Source organism: Pipistrellus hanaki (genome assembly GCF_964339955.1).
Source record: "Pipistrellus hanaki genome assembly, chromosome: 11".
NCBI lineage: Eukaryota > Metazoa > Chordata > Mammalia > Chiroptera > Vespertilionidae > Pipistrellus > Pipistrellus hanaki.
Genome location: NC_140513.1, coordinates 5540403 through 5555943, shown reverse-complemented (window position 1 = coordinate 5555943; position 15541 = coordinate 5540403). Strand labels below are relative to the sequence as shown.

General features: G+C 65.6%; 1 protein-coding gene across 2 annotated transcripts in view; it reads left to right on the top strand.

The window, feature by feature from the left end:
• Positions 1–15541, top strand: part of LMX1B (LIM homeobox transcription factor 1 beta) — a 79534-nt gene that overhangs the window by 63082 nt on the left and 911 nt on the right. Inside the window, exons 3-7 of one of the 2 annotated variants that reach the window (XM_084898393.1) lie at positions 10477–10709; positions 11256–11437; positions 13545–13622; positions 13755–13821; positions 15180–15344. In XM_084898393.1, the coding sequence (XP_084754519.1) occupies positions 10477–10709; positions 11256–11437; positions 13545–13622; positions 13755–13821; positions 15180–15344 (725 nt within the window). The remainder of the gene's footprint in view (positions 1–10476; positions 10710–11255; positions 11438–13544; positions 13623–13754; positions 13822–15179; positions 15345–15541) is intronic. The other variant, XM_084898394.1, reaches the window with a different exon arrangement.

Below are 15541 nucleotides of genomic sequence, written 5' to 3'. Positions count from 1 at the left end.
ATGGATGGGTGGATGGATGGATAGATATGTGGCTGAGTGGCTGTGTGAGTTGATGGGAATGTGGATGGATGGATGGATGGAGTGATTGTGTGAGTGGGTGGATAGGTGGATGGATAGAGGGATGGATAGATGGGTAGATGGGAACAAACGAAGCCTGATCTGTCTTCTTTAGCCCAACATTCAAGACCTCCAGCTTGACCCTCCTCCTTCCTCACCTATGCTCCGGCCTGAGGACCCACTGCCTCCCTCATCCTGCATGTGGCCTCCATCTCTTCACGCCATGGCTGTTTTCAGCCTCTCCCTCCCAGAATGGTCTCTCTGCTTCTCTGCCCCCGCACAGAGTCCAGACTCTGGAACCAGACGCTCCCCTGCTCCCATCCCACCCGACCACTTCCCCCATTCAGTCCCTTTCTCCAGGGCGCCTTCCCTGATCCCAGGCCTGCCCACCCCCTGGCCACCCTGGGTCCCTCAGCCCTTCCTGGGCACACGGCTCTGGGCCAGACTATTCTGCCCACTCAGGACCCTGGAGAGGAACTCAAAGGTCTCTACACCTGGTGGTGTGGGATTCTCATCTTTCCTGTGTCCTCAGCCCCTCCCTCTGTAACCCTGCTTCCAGGGCACGGGCCCAGCAGCTCTGAGCTGAGCAGGCGAGAGCAGAGCCATTCCAGTGGGGGGGGGGGGGGGGGAACTGGGGCAGGAGGGGGCTCCACGCACAGGGCGGTCCCGGAGTCCCACAGCGAGGCAGGAGGAAGGCCCAGCCCTGAGCCCCAGGTCCCGGCTTCCGCCTCAGGTCTGACGCTGAGCAGCGGCCACCCTCTGGAGCATCACTTCCTTCTCTTGTGAGAAGAGGGTGACAACGCCCACCTCTCAGGGGCCTCAGGGGGAGGGGTCCGAGTGCAAAAAAGGCACAGGGTGTGGTATGTAGGGAACACTCAATAAACTTAGTAACCGTAGCGATAACCGTGGCTGCTGGGTTTGGCCACTAGGAGCTGGTGGCTCAGTGGCATTGAGAGAAGGGAGTGTGGGGTCAGTTCAGAGGGGTCTGATGTATAGGAGAGAGGAGAAGGCTCCTTCCTACTGGGAGCCCAGCACGGGGCCTGGCGCATAGTAGGCAGTGAATGAATGGTTCCGTGAGTCGGCGCATGAACTGAATTCGCCAGTGAAGGCAGAAGAGAGAGGAGCGAGCACCAGCCCCAGGGTTAATGAGATGGTGGAGCCCTTAGCGGTGCCCGCCAGGAGCTCACAGCCCTCCGTGCCTGTGGCCCAGGTTCTCCTGCAGCTCTCCCTGCCTGAGGGCATGTGGGGGGCCATCAGTGTGACGTGATGCTCCCCTCCCACCTGCTCCAGACCCGTGACTCCCCCTGGGTCACAGGGGAAACCCAGTGTCTCCAAAGGGAAAGAGACTCCTGGGCCTGGCCCAGCACCCCCACGGATCAGAGTCCCAAAGGTGCCGAGCCGTGTCCACAGCAGCTCCCTCTACAGGCATACATATTTGTGAGAGAGAGAGAGAGAGAGAGAGAGAGAGAATGTCTGTATATATGTGTCTGCGTGGGTACATGTACATGTGTGTGGTGTGTGTATGAGAGAGTGCATGGCTGTATGTATGTATGTGTCTGCACGTGTGCTTGCGTGTGTGTGTGTGTGTCTATCCTGGCAGCTCCTGACAGTATCTCTAGCATGGGCCTCTTAGAACTCATATGCAGCAGCCCCCAGCTGCACCCATAGGGCTGTCAGAAGGCAGCTCACATGTAACATGCCCAGGCCTGCAATCCCAGCTCTCCCCCTCCCCCACCTGCCTCAGTCTCCACTCCATTTCAGCCTTCTGGTTGCTCGGGCCCGGATCTTGGGCTCCCCCAGGCCTCTATCCTTGCACCTCCTCCCGGGCCCCTGTCTTCAGAATGCATCCGGGTCTGACCTCTTAGCACCCCCCCCCTCCCTGCTCTCGGCTGGTCTGAAGGGACCTCATCTTCCGCTTGGATTATTGAGATAACCTCCCTGCTCCCCCCTCCCCCACCCCCACATGGCTGCTGAGGAACCCCGTTTTTACATGTCAGTCGGATTCGATCCCCCTTTGCTCAGAGCCTACACAATCCGTCCCCTCCCGTCGCTCCCGTCGCCTCCTCTCCAACTACAGGGGCCTCCGTGTCATTTCCCCAGCACCCCAGACAGACCCATGCCCCAGGGCCTTGGCGCTTGCTGTTCCCGCTGTGGGGGAGGGGACGCCCCCCTTTCCAGATGACAGCAAGCCTCTGCCTGCCCCTTGCCCTGTCCTGCCTCGCTTTTCTCCATCACATTGTCGCTGGCTGTTGCACTCCGCATGCGGCCTGCAGGCTGATGTGTCTATGTGCCGCCTGTCCCCTGGCCCAGAGGAGCAGAAGGAAGTGGGGATAGGCTGGGGTGGGGAGGTCCAGTTGTCCCACTGCTCTACCCCCAGCCTCCAGACAGCGCCTGGCACCGCAGTGGGCGCTAAATAAATGTGTGGAATCAGGGAATGTGTGCACCCCGGGGTCCGGTCTGTGTCCGCCCCCCCTGACCCTGGCCCTGGCCCGTGACCTCCAGCCCTGGCTGGGGGGCTCCCGACAGCGCCCCGGCCCGGATCAAAGGGCCGAGGAGCCGGCGGCCCCACAGCTGGGCCCGCGCCCCGCAGGAAGCGCCGGCCGCCCTCCCGGCAGGACCGGCCTGTCGCGGCGCGGCTGCCGGAGGCCCTGCGAGGCCCGCGCTGGCGGCCGCCGGTCGGTCCGAGGCCCGGCCGCCGCGCATTCCAGCCGCGTGATTGACGCGCGCACCGGCCCCGCCTGCGGCTCCCGCCGCCGCCCGCCTGGCCCGCCGCCGCGGCCGCCGCATCAAAGCAGATGTTTGCAGCTGGTTTGAGTTGGATCCCCATCAACAGGCCCCTTTTTGTCTCAAAATAAAAAACAGCTACGCCCGGAATGATAAGGACGCGACAGGCACGTGGGGGAGATGTCAGCGCGGAGCGGGGAGGGGGGAGGCGGCCGGGCAGCCCCCTCTGCCTGCTCCACGCCCCTCCTGCCCCCCATCAGGTCCCCCAAGTGGCAGGCAAACCCCAGCAGCAGCAGCTGGGCCCCCAGGAGTGTCCAGGGCCCTGTCCCCTCAGCGCCTGTGATCCCAGCTCCTCCCTCACCAGGCGTCATCACAGACATCACCGTCCGGGAGCCATGATGTCCTCAGCCACCGCGCTAAGCACCGGCTATGGAGGGGCCCCTTCCGAGGCTTGGCACAGGGGGTGGGGAACATTATCACGGGTACCTGGAAGGTGGGGGCTGTGGTCCCCAGTTTTCCGATGGGAAAACAAGCTCAGAAGATGTCGTTGGCTTGCCCCCGAGGCCAGACGGGGATTGGGGTGGCGGAGCTGGGATTCAGACCCCCCCCCCCCCCCCCCGGACCACTCCTTCTGCCTCCAGAAGCAGGTTCCTCTCTGTGGTGTGGCGGGCCACTCTACCCAGGAAGTGCCCGCCCTCCTGCAGAGACCAGCACGCCTTTCCCTGCCTCCCAGTCGCCCCGCGGACCCCAGGAGCACGCTCTGGGCTGACGCTGCTCCCAGGCATCCTGTAGGGGCGTGGCTCCCAGCCAGCCTCCATGGTTGTGTGCTGGGTGAGTGCGAGAAGGTGCAGCCAGTGGGGCCGTGGCCGGTGTGGCTCCGTTAGTTGGACATCGTCCTGTGCCTCTAAAGGTTGCAGGTTCGATTCCCGGTCAGGGCACATGCTTGAGTTTCAGGCTTGATCCCTGGCAAGGGGCGTGCAGAAGGCAGCTGCTCTCACATCGGAGTTTTCTCTTTCTCTCTGACTCTCTCTCTAAAAATGGATTAAAAATCTTTAAAAAAAAAAAAAAAGGTATAGCCAGTGAGGACAGAGGGGGGGCTGGGTTCCAGGCACCAAGCCTGGTGGGCCCCTTGGAGGGAGTGGTTCCAGGCCTGGAATCTGCCTGTTCCCCCGTGTGGCCCCCGGGAGGCTCTGGCGGAAGCCCACCCCTCACAGGGGCCGGCAGACTGAGGCCAGGGAACAACGTGACCAGGGGCTGCCGACTGAAATCAGAGACGAGGAAGGGAAGGCTCCAGAGCGTATGCCAGGCCGCAGGGTGCGAGACTGAGGAGGGGAGGGAGCACACCCCTGCACGGTGCCCCTCTGTGTGCCAGGCCCTGGGCGAGGCTGCCCCCCATGGGTTAAAACTCACAGATCCCCAACCGCCAGCTGAGGGAGGGGTCAGCATCCCCGTCTTACAGAAGAGGAAACTGAGGCTCAAAGAAGAGATGTGAATGCGCCGATAGCACACAGCCGGCGGTGGAGCTGTGAGAAGACACACGTCTGAGGATGGAGGGTGGCCCGAGAGCCATGAGCAGGGGAAGGAAGGGACACAGCCAGGGGTCTGATTGGCCCGTCTTGAGTCAGGCGTCCAGCCTGGCCGATCCTCCAGGGGTCAGGGAGGCCATCTAATAGCACAGGGCGCCCGGGCTTTCCTGGGGAGTCGGGGTGAGGGGCCATCGGGGTGAGGGGCCGCAGGGGTTCGCTGCAGGACTCCCAGCCCAGTGAGAGCCACGAATACAGCTTCCCTGAGAAGACAGTTAGGACTCCGGGCTCCGGGGTGTGTGGTTGCGAAGGGGCAGGGACAGGGGAGGGCACGTTCATTTCCCTTGTCGCCTGGTGGTGTTCTCAGACGCCCCCGACGCGGAGTATCCACTATCCCCTTGTCCTTCCCGGCTGCCCGTTCCCTGTCCCACAAGGTCGTTTGCTCGTTCAGCAGCCCCTCACGGACCACCCCTCCGTGCAGAGCCCGAGGACGCGGGGGCGAACTGCACCCAGTGCCTGACGCCCAGTCAGTGGGGCTTTGGACACACAGATAGCTGGGTCTGCGGGCATCGGGGAAGGCTTCCCAGAGGCGGTGACGCGTACATTGGGTCTTGAAGGATGGAAAAGGGCTTGGACAAGGAGCAAAGGAAAGGGCAGAGGAAGACCGGCCTGGGCGGCAGGAGGGATTTTGAGCGCTGAGGAGGCAGGAAGGAGCGGCTGTGTCCCAGGAGCCGTGAGGGGCGGGGCAGCCTGGTAGGGGATCCGGGGCCAGGCGGGACGGGCAGAGTGGGGCCTGAGTGCCATCAGTGGGAGTTGGGACGGATCCTGAGATTGTCGCATGCTCCTAGACTGAGAACCCAGCGAGGAGCTACATAACCTGTGCCATCCGGTGATGGGAGGGAGGGGGCGGGGGGGGGGGAAGGGTAGTGCCGTGAGGAGGAGGGAGAGCAAGGACGGCGAGCAGAGTGCTGGGGGCCCTGGAGAGAGGATGTCAGGGACCTTGAGCCCCACTCCTGTGACCTATCACATGTGCCCAGCCATTATCCCAATTGGACAGACGGAGACACTGAGGCTCAGAGAGAGGGAACTGGCATGAGGTTCCAGTGCCAGGAGGGACAGAGCCAAGCTTCCAGGCCCGATACCTGCCGTATGGATTCCAGGGTGCGGGTCTGAGACCCCTGAGGAGAGCTTGGGGTCCCCCCGGCCGTTAGGAACCCAGTTTTTCCAGAGGTGAAGGAACCAGCCATACTGTGTGCGCCTCTGCCGTCATCAGCGGCTGCAGAGAAATTCCTGGAGCAGATGTGTAATCTCTGTTCCGATGCTCCAGGAAACATGGGCTTTGGAGTTCGGCTTATTAGCTCGAGGACTTTAATACATTGAGCATTAAATAAATAAACCAACAAAAACTCAGCGGAGGTAGAGATAGGTTATGGCCTGGGACTCTTTAAGGGAGGTGACGTCTCTCCAGAAAGGGAATTTCTGCTCCACCATCACACATGATCCTGGGTCGGGGGCTGCTTGTGAGAGGAGATGTTCAGTTTGGCGTAAGAACAATCCACTCCGCAGCACCTCCAGGCCCCGGGCGTAGGCTGAGCGATGGGAACTCGGGGTGAATCGGTCTCCTGTCCCACGATGTTCGGAGCCTTGAGGACAGACAGACGTGGGTGTGAAGCTCAGATCACAGGGCGAGGTGGTTGACAAGCAGAGAAACGGTTGGATGCCCGGAGGAGGGAGGGAGTATACAGCGATGCTGCCACGTGACCTTGAATGAGTAACCTGCACCTCGGCACCTCGGTGTGCTCATCTGTAAAATGGGCGGGAAGCAGTCTCCCTCTGAGGGCTCTGGGCTTGCTGTGGTGATGCCGGCAGGTGACAATTGAGCTTTGTCAGTGCTCAGATGTGTCGATGGGACAGACGAGGAATGGAGCGAGGGGAGCTCTGTCCAGCTCAGGCCACACAGAACCCAGGTGGTCATGAGACGGAGGGAGGTGGGGCTGGGACAGGTGTCGGGGCTGCCTCTCTCCAGAAACTCAGAGGCTCCAGTGACGGGGATGGACACAGGCATGTTGGACCCAGGCGGGACAAGAGAAGGGCAGACACCAGCTCTTGTGGCATCTCCTTGGTGCTGTGCTGGCCCTCCCAGCAGCGCCGTGGGTAGAAACCATCATCCCCATTTCACAGATGGAGAAGTTGAGGCTCAGAGATGTTAAATGTCTTGGCCAGATGGAACCCCAGGCTGCCTGCTCCAGCCCCACCCCTCCCAGAGCCCCTCCCAGGGGGCTCTGCCTCCCCAGGCCAGGTGGCCAGGGCCCCCACCAGGCCAGGTTGGGGGTGGGGACTGCCTCTCCTGCTGCACAGGCGGAGCAGGACTGTCCTGGTTGGTTCAGTATTCGTTCAGCAAACACTTATTGCTCACCTTTTTGTACTCAGGGCCTGGTGCTCAGAGCTGACAAGGGGCAGGTGGGCCTGGAAGTATTCAGAGTCCCTAGTATCGGGGCTACAATTGGGGGGCAGGTATGAGGACAGGGAACTCAGAGGGACGCATCTAAGGCTGGAGAGGGGCGGGGGGCTTCCTGGAAGAAGGGACACCCAAGCAGGTCGTTCCAAACCAGCAGGTGTTTGGGGGCAGACGGGGGCAGAGGGCACGGTGACCCAGCATAGGAAGCGGGAGGAAGTGGCAGTTTACATGAGAGATGGGGAGGGGGCCGTGTGGGTGACCAGCCAGGCCGTGTGCCTGTGATGTGGTCCCAAAGCTGCCCTCTGGATTTGTTATCTGGAAAGGGGGTCATGGAGGGAGCGGGAGGAGGGACCCCAGAGGACAGGCAGCGGGCGGGGGAAGCCAGGCAGCTCCTCTGGCTCTGAGCCTCCGGGTTCCCAGCATGCCCTGCCCCCAGGGCCCTCCCCCGCCCTGCCCCCCAGCCCCAGCGTGGGAGCAGGGACACACCCCTCTGGAATCCCCAGCACGGTTTTGAGGAGTCGGGACTATTGTCCCCACCTTACAGATGAGGAAACAGAGGCTCTGACTTGCCCAAGGTCACAGTCCGGATGGAGGTCAGGGCCTTTCACACCAGGCTCCGGAGCCCCTGGGGGCGCAGGCAGAGCGGCGGGAGGCCCTCCAGGCTGACCCCTCGGCCTCTCTGGTCGGCATCTGGGACATCCCGAGAGAGGCTTGCCCCTGGCCTCACACAGCCCTTGACCCGCTCTGTGCTGACAGTTTACTGCGTCTTCACACTGAGAAGCAGGCAGTGTTTGTGAGCCCGTTATACAGGGAAGTAAACGGAGGCTCGGAGCGAGGACGTGACTTGCCGGGTCACTAGCCAGGAGTGTGGAACCAGGCACTGAGCCTGCGCCTGAGCCCATCCACGCCAGTGCCACCCTCCCTTGCTAGTCTGCTTCTCCGAGCTGCTTCCGCCAATCCTGCCCTGGTGGGAGGGACCGAGGGGAGGAGGGGCGGCTCGAGCAGAGGAGGGGACCCCTCCGGCGCCCCAGCCCCTCCCACGCAGCTCTCACCCCTGCACGGCAGACAAAGGCACCCCGTAATTGGGAGCGAGTATTTCATGTGTCCCCCCTGATGTTTTATGGGGAGGAGAGAGGCTCGGAGACCTAACGGATGGCACATTCGGTTTATAAAGTGCGCGCTGCTTGTTTTATTTCCCGGGTTTTTGCAATCTAGATAACAGATGACGCCCCGAGCGGCTGGCGCTGCCGCGGTAATGGCGGCGCGGGGCCTTCGGAGGAGTATTAATAATAGATGGTGTTGATGAGTTTGGAGAAAGTAGCAATCGACCCCCTGCTGCCAAGGCATTAGCGGGGCCGCTCTGAACGCGCCTGCACGGTGGCAGGGCCTGGTGGCAGCGCCTGCAAATGCGGGTCACCGCCCGCAGCCCCCCTCCCGGCCTGAGCGGGCCTCCTGGGGAGCCCCGAGGTGCTGACCGCCGCCGGAGCCCCTGGCCCCGCCGTGCTGGCACAGAGGCGGCCGCGGCCTGGCCACCCGTGGGCCCCAGAGGCGGCCGCAGACCTTCCTGGGGCCCCAAGGACCCAAGGTGGAGTGTGGGGACCGGACAGAGGGACAGGGAGGGGGCAGGACAGACTGTCCCCCGTGGCAGAGCAGCGAGCTCTGCAGATGTCTGTCAGCTGGGCAGCGCTCTGCCTGGGCTGCCACGGGCTGCTGGGTAGTGGTGCCCTGAACAGAGCTCTCCAGCCAAAGGGCCGATGGGAGCCCACATCCAGGCCAGGTTCTTCCTGCAGAGTCACCCACCGTGTGGGCTGGGGGCCCCCCGTCTGCCGGGAGCACACAGTGGGGCCGGAGCCTCTGCTCACCCCAAACCTTCACTCGCCTGCGTCATAAGCCCTCCTGGCCGCCCTGAGGCCCCGGTGGGGTGCGGGCCTCCTGCCTGGGGAGCCGGTGCAGAGCTGAGGGGCACTGCGGTCCCTCCCACGTGACCCTCATCCACCGAGTGCCATGCCCAGCGCCACTGGATGCCGACAACAGCCCTGAGGGATGCTCGGTGGCTCCCTGTCTTATGGGAGAGGGGACTGGGGCCAGCACAGGAGGCTTCCCGGAGGAAGTGGCGTTGGCGTCGGGCCTCGCAGGCTGCATAGGAGCCTGCAGGGCAGGATGGCGGGGTGGCCGGGTTGCTGGGGAGCCCCCGCCCCATCGGAGTGCCCTGGCCGGGCAGGGGCAGCAGGCAGGGCGGGCTGGCCCTGTCCCGCACTCCGCAGCGCTGTGGGCGGTGCTGCAGCAGCCCGGGAGGGAGCCGCCGGCCGTTTATGGCCGCTCCAGAGCCGATTAGTGGAGAATTGCAGCTGCAATCTGCGCGGCGACGGCGGCCATAAAGAGGGATGGGACGCGCCGCGCTCCCAAGGTGGCGCCCACAGACGTGGCCCGGGGACACGGAGGATGAAAAATGGTTTTAATTCCCTCCCAGCAGCAATAATTTGATTCTTCATAAATTTCTCCATCAACGTGTGGCTGGGGCTGAGTTCCCACAGAGCCGAGCACGTGGCAGGGCCGGGCGGCCAGCGGAGCGGTCAGTGGGTGCGGGCAGAGGAGGGGCCGAGCCGCCCAGACCCTCTGCCCACGCGGGCCGGGGCCGGAGCCCCACCGGGCTCTGCATCCTGAGGGGGGGGAACAGATCCCCGTGGTCATGGGGGGACCCCGAATAGGTCCAGGCTCAGAGGCGGCTCTGTCGTTTACCGTCATGTGACTCTGAGCATGTGACGCCAGCGCTGAGCACCTCCATTTCCTAATCTCTAAAATGGGGTTTGCGTCCCCCCGGCTCAGAGGTGTGCAGCGAGATCTAAAAGAGTTTCTGCCGGCAGAGTGCTCAGAGCAGCAGCTGGCAGGCTGTGCGTGCTCAGTAAACACATCACCTCATGGTAGCAGTGCTTGCGCTGAGCAGAGGGATACGTGGGTGTTAGCCAAGCCCAGGGCCGGAGAGAGGGGCAGGGTTAGGGTGCTCTGGAGGAACTGCAGGCTGTTCTGTGGAGCACCGCCTGGGGGAGCAGGGGTCGGGGGAGGAGAGGCAGGATGGCGAAGGGCTATGGGTGTCAGACCCAGGAGCCTGATGTTCCCCCCAGGGCACCAGGGAGCCATGGGAGAGTCTAGAGCAGGGAAGCAGCAGGACCAGGTGTGTTTCAGACAGATCTTCCTGGCGCTTCTCCTGGAGGGTGAAGGGTCGGAGGGGCCAGGAGCCCTGGGCGGGGACTGGGACAGTGGCTCAGAAAGAAGAAGGTGGGCCCAGGCTGGCGGTGGGTTGGCCAGGGCGGGGATTGCTTGGATGTGAGGGTGGCGGAGGGGCAGGGAGGAGGCAGAGCGGATCCTGGGGTGAGGGTGGAGGGACCTGTGGGTCGCCTGCCCGTCCCCTCCGGCCGGCCGGGGCCAGCCTGGGAAAGGCTGAGGCTCGCCTCGTCCTCTGCCCTCTAGTGGCCACTGTGTCTCTGCGTGGAAAGGGCCCCGAGCTGACACGCTACACGAGAGGGCACCTCCGGGCAGGGTGCCAGCGCCCACTCTGAGGTCACGGGCCCTCCCCGGTGGCTCTGGGCCCAGGGAGGGCCTCTCCCATTCGGGCTGGAGGGCCAGGGGGTGGGCGCGGCTCTCAGTAGGCCGCGGCCTCCAGGAGGGACCCGAGCCCGGCCGACCTGCCCCTCCGCGCCCCCTCCGCGCCCACAGGCTCTTCGCGGCCAAGTGCAGCGGCTGCATGGAGAAGATCGCCCCCACCGAGTTCGTGATGCGGGCGCTGGAGTGCGTGTACCACCTGGGCTGCTTCTGCTGCTGCGTGTGCGAGCGGCAGCTGCGCAAGGGCGACGAGTTCGTGCTCAAGGAGGGCCAGCTGCTGTGCAAGGGCGACTACGAGAAGGAGAAGGACCTGCTCAGCTCCGTGAGCCCCGACGAGTCCGACTCTGGTGAGCGGCTGGGGGCGGCGGTGGTGGGGGGGGCTGGGCAGGGGCTTTGGGCGCTGGCATCTGAGACTCCGACCCTGGGGCGAGGGGTGGCCAGCGGGGCATGGCATTGTGGGTGCGTCTCTGGGTGAATACACGGGCTCTGCATGCATGTGTGTGCGTGCCTGGCTGCCCTGCCTGTGAGCGTGTGTGTGTGTGTGTGTGTGTGTGTGTGTATGTGTGTGTGTGAGCTGCATTGCTTGAGCCTTGGTGGGCCCATGTGCCAGTGTGTGTGTGTGTGTGTGTGTGTGTGTGTGTGTGTGTGTGGTCTGTCATGGCCATGAATATTCCTGTGTGAGAACATCTGGAGCGTGGTCCTTGCCTGTCAATTCTTAGTCCCTGGAAGCTTCCAGAAGGTTCTCTGAGCCCTGGGGCCTGGCTGGCAGGACTGGTTTTCTCCAGGTTAGCCTCTGGCCTGGGTCTCCAGGCGCCGGAGGCCATGGCAGGTGCTGGCGGGAGGCGATGGGACCCCATCGGGCAGCAGCCTCCTGAGGGTTGTGTCCCCCACAGTGAAGAGTGAGGATGAGGACGGCGACATGAAGCCCGCCAAGGGGCAGGGCAGCCAGAGCAAGGGCAGCGGGGACGACGGGAAGGACCCCCGGAGGCCCAAGCGGCCCCGTACCATCCTCACCACGCAGCAGCGAAGGGCCTTCAAGGCGTCCTTCGAGGTCTCCTCCAAGCCCTGCCGGAAGGTGAGGGGCGGCCGGGGTGGCGGGGGTAGGCTCATCCTTCTACCCCACCCCCCAGCCCACCACCTCCCCACCCATCCATCCACCCCCCTACCCCGCCCACCACCTCCCCACCCATCCATCCACCCCCCTACCCCACCCACCATCTCCCCACCCATCCATCCACCCCCCTACCCCGCCCACCACCTCCCACCCATCCATCCACCCCCCTACCCCGCCCACCACCTCCCCACCCATCCATCCACCCCCCCTACCCCGCCCATCACCTCCCCACCCATCCATCCACCCCCCTACCCCGCCCACCACCTCCCCACTCATCCACTTCCACCCGCCTACCACCTCCCCACCCATCCATCCACCCTCCTACCCCACCCACCACCTCCCCACCCATCCATCCACCCCCCTACCCCGCCCACCACCTCCCCACCCATCCATCCACCCCCCTACCCCGCCCACCACCTCCCCACTCATCCACTTCCACCCGCCTACCACCTCCCCACCCATCCATCCACCCTCCTACCCCACCCACCACCTCCCCACCCATCCATCCACCCCCCTACCCCGCCCACCACCTCCCCACCCATCCATCCACCCTCCTACCCCACCCACCACCTCCCCACCCATCCATCCACCCTCCTACCCCACCCACCACCTCCCCACCCATCCATCCACCCCCCTACCCCGCCCACCACCTCCCCACCCATCCATCCACCCTCCTACCCCACCCACCACCTCCCCACCCATCCATCCACCCCCCTACCCCGCCCACCACCTCCCCACCCATCCATCCACCCTCCTACCCCACCCACCACCTCCCCACCCATCCATCCACCCCCCTACCCCGCCCACCACCTCCCACCCATCCATCCACCCCCCTACCCCGCCCACCACCTCCCCACTCATCCACCTCCACCCGCCCACCACCTCCCCACCCATCCATCCACCCTCCTACCCCGCCCACCACCTCCCCACCCATTCATCCACCCTCCTACCCCACCCACCACCTCCCCACCCATCCATCCACCCCCCTACCCCGCCCACCACCTCCCACCCATCCATCCACCCCCCTACCCTGCCCACCACCTCCCCACTCATCCACCTCCACCCGCCCACCACCTCCCCACCCATCCATCCACCCTCCTACCCCGCCCACCACCTCCCCACCCATTCATCCACCCTCCTACCCCACCCACCACCTCCCCACCCATCCATCCACCCCCCTACCCCGCCCACCACCTCCCACCCATCCATCCACCCCCCTACCCCACCCACCACCTCCCCACTCATCCACCTCCACCCGCCCACCACCTCCCCACCCATCCATCCACCCCCCTACCCCGCCCACCACCTCCCCACTCATCCACTTCCACCCGCCCACCACCTCCCCACCCATCCATCCACCCTCCTACCCCACCCACCACCTCCCCACCCATCCATCCACCCCCCTACCCCGCCCACCACCTCCCCACCCATCCATCCACCCCCCCTACCCCGCCCATCACCTCCCCACCCATCCATCCACCCCCCTACCCCGCCCACCACCTCCCCACTCATCCACTTCCACCCGCCTACCACCTCCCCACCCATCCATCCACCCGCCTACCCCACCCACCACCTCCCCACCCATCCATCCACCCCCCTACCCCGCCCACCACCTCCCCACCCATCCATCCACCCTCCTACCCCACCCACCACCTCCCCACCCATCCATCCACCCCCCTACCCCGCCCACCACCTCCCCACCCATCCATCCACCCTCCTACCCCACCCACCACCTCCCCACCCATCCATCCACCCCCCTACCCCGCCCACCACCTCCCCACTCATCCACTTCCACCCGCCCACCACCTCCCCACCCATCCATCCACCCCCTACCCCACCCACCACCTCCCCACCCATCCATCCACCCCCCCTACCCCGCCCACCACCTCCCCGCTCATCCACCCCCATCCACTCCCCCATCCACCCCCCCACCCACCACCTCCCCACTCATCCACCCCCCCGCCCACCCCATCCACCCCCGCCCACACCCCCCCCCCCCACACACACACACACACACCCCGCCCACCACCTCCCGGGCTGACCTGCTCCCCCCGCCCCCCTCCGGCAGGTCCGAGAGACGCTGGCAGCAGAGACAGGCCTCAGCGTGCGCGTGGTCCAGGTCTGGTTTCAGAACCAAAGAGCAAAGGTGAGAGGCCGCGGGTCCCGCCCCGCCAGGCAGAGTGGAGGGGGGCTGGGGCAGAGGCAGAGGGCCTGGTGTGGGGGGAGCTAACGGGGAGGCGGGGGAGGGCGGGGACTGGCACGCACTGTGTCTCCGCAGATGAAGAAGCTGGCACGGCGGCACCAGCAGCAGCAGGAGCAGCAGAACTCCCAGCGGCTGGGCCAAGGTGAGCGGGGCCGGGCCGGGCGGGACCAGGAGGCCTGGCGCCCTCACTCACACCAAGACTCCCCGGGACCCCCCAAGGCCGCCAGCTCAGGGAACGGCTGCCTGGGGACCAGCGGAGCCCCGTGAAGCCGGAGGTGGCAGCGGCCACAGGACCCGGGAGAGGTGGGAGGGGGGGGCGCGGAGGGGTGGCGACTTCCTGACGTGAAAACTGCATCCTCTGCTCCTGTCCCCTGCGCCGGGCCCTGAGCTCATCCATGACCCGCTCCGGCTCAGGCTCCAGGTCCCTGAGGAGGGGCCTTCCGTGTCCTGTTACCGAGGAGGAGGCTGGGCCTGTGGCTCCCGCAGCCAGTGAGGGGCAGACGGGCCTCGGCCTCCACGGGCCCCTCGGCTGGTGCCCGCCCTGACCACGTGCCCCTCGGCCACTGCGGGGTCTCAGAGAAAGGCCCGGTGTGGGGGAGGCAGGCTGGGCTCCTGCTGGACGGGGAGGGGCTGAAGAACAGGAGCCAGCCCCTCCAACACGGGGCTTTGCCAAAAGGCCGGGGCTGGCCTCCCTGGCCTCAGCCTCAGGGGGACAGGAGCCTCAGGGCCTTGAAGGGAGGCACGGGGCCTCTCTGGGACACTGAAGGGGGTGGGGGCCCCGAGCTGCCTGCTCTGGGGTGAGGCAAGGGCTACAGGCAGACCCCAGGCCCGTCGCTCAGAACTTTGGGGCCCGTTTCCCAGGCTGACCCAGGGCTTCAAGGCCATGGCCGCGGGGCCCAGGCCTTCCCCTCTGCTCCCTCAGCCCCTCTCCCCGGACGGTGGGTTCCGGAGGCCGCAGCCACTGCCTCATCCCCCAGGCAGCTCAGGGGGTGTGCCCTTGGGGTTCCCAGCGGCCCCCTCTAGAGCCTGTTAAACCCTTGTTGGTTCTTTAAGTCACACGGGGGTGGGGGCCCCTCCGTCCAGGAAGCCTTTCCTGGGGCCCTGTGGCCTGGGTTCACGCCCCACTCCGATACTCCTGCACCCACACATGGACTCCTCACCGCCTGCCTCGGTGCCTGCCCGGAGGCGGGAGCTCCCAGAGGGCAGGGCCTCCGGAGGAGGGGGCAGGGGCGCCCCTGGCTTCTGAGAACCTGGCTCTGGAGGGGGAGCTGGGGTGTGTCTGGGGCAGGGGCCGGGGCTCGGAGAACGGGGCTCTGTGTCCTGGGGGCCCAGCTGCAGGGTGTGGGGTGTCCCTGGGGAGACATGGAGAAGGCCGGAGGGACTGCTATGGTGGCGGGGGGATTGGGAGATCTGCGGGGACTCTGGGGGTGCCCCCATGGGGGCTTCTGGGGAACAGGGCGGGCGGGGCCTGGCGGTGACGGACGGCCGCTCTGCCCGCAGAGGTCCTGTCGAGCCGCATGGAGGGCATGATGGCCTCCTACACGCCCCTGGCCCCGCCCCAGCAGCAGATCGTGGCCATGGAGCAGAGCCCCTACGGCAGCAGCGACCCCTTCCAGCAGGGCCTCACGCCACCCCAAATGCCAGGTGACCACATGAACCCCTATGGTAAGCCGCCCCACCCCTCCCGCCCAGCCCCGCCCCTGCCCCCTGCCCGCGGGCCTGAGGCCGGGCAGCCACCCCCACCCCGGGGCCCACAGCCCCCGCGCCTCCTCCTGGCAGGAGCGGGGCCCTGAGACCCTCCCCATGGCCCGGCCCCTCCGCTCAGGAGCTGTCGGCAGGTCATCTGCCGCCCCCTCGCCTCC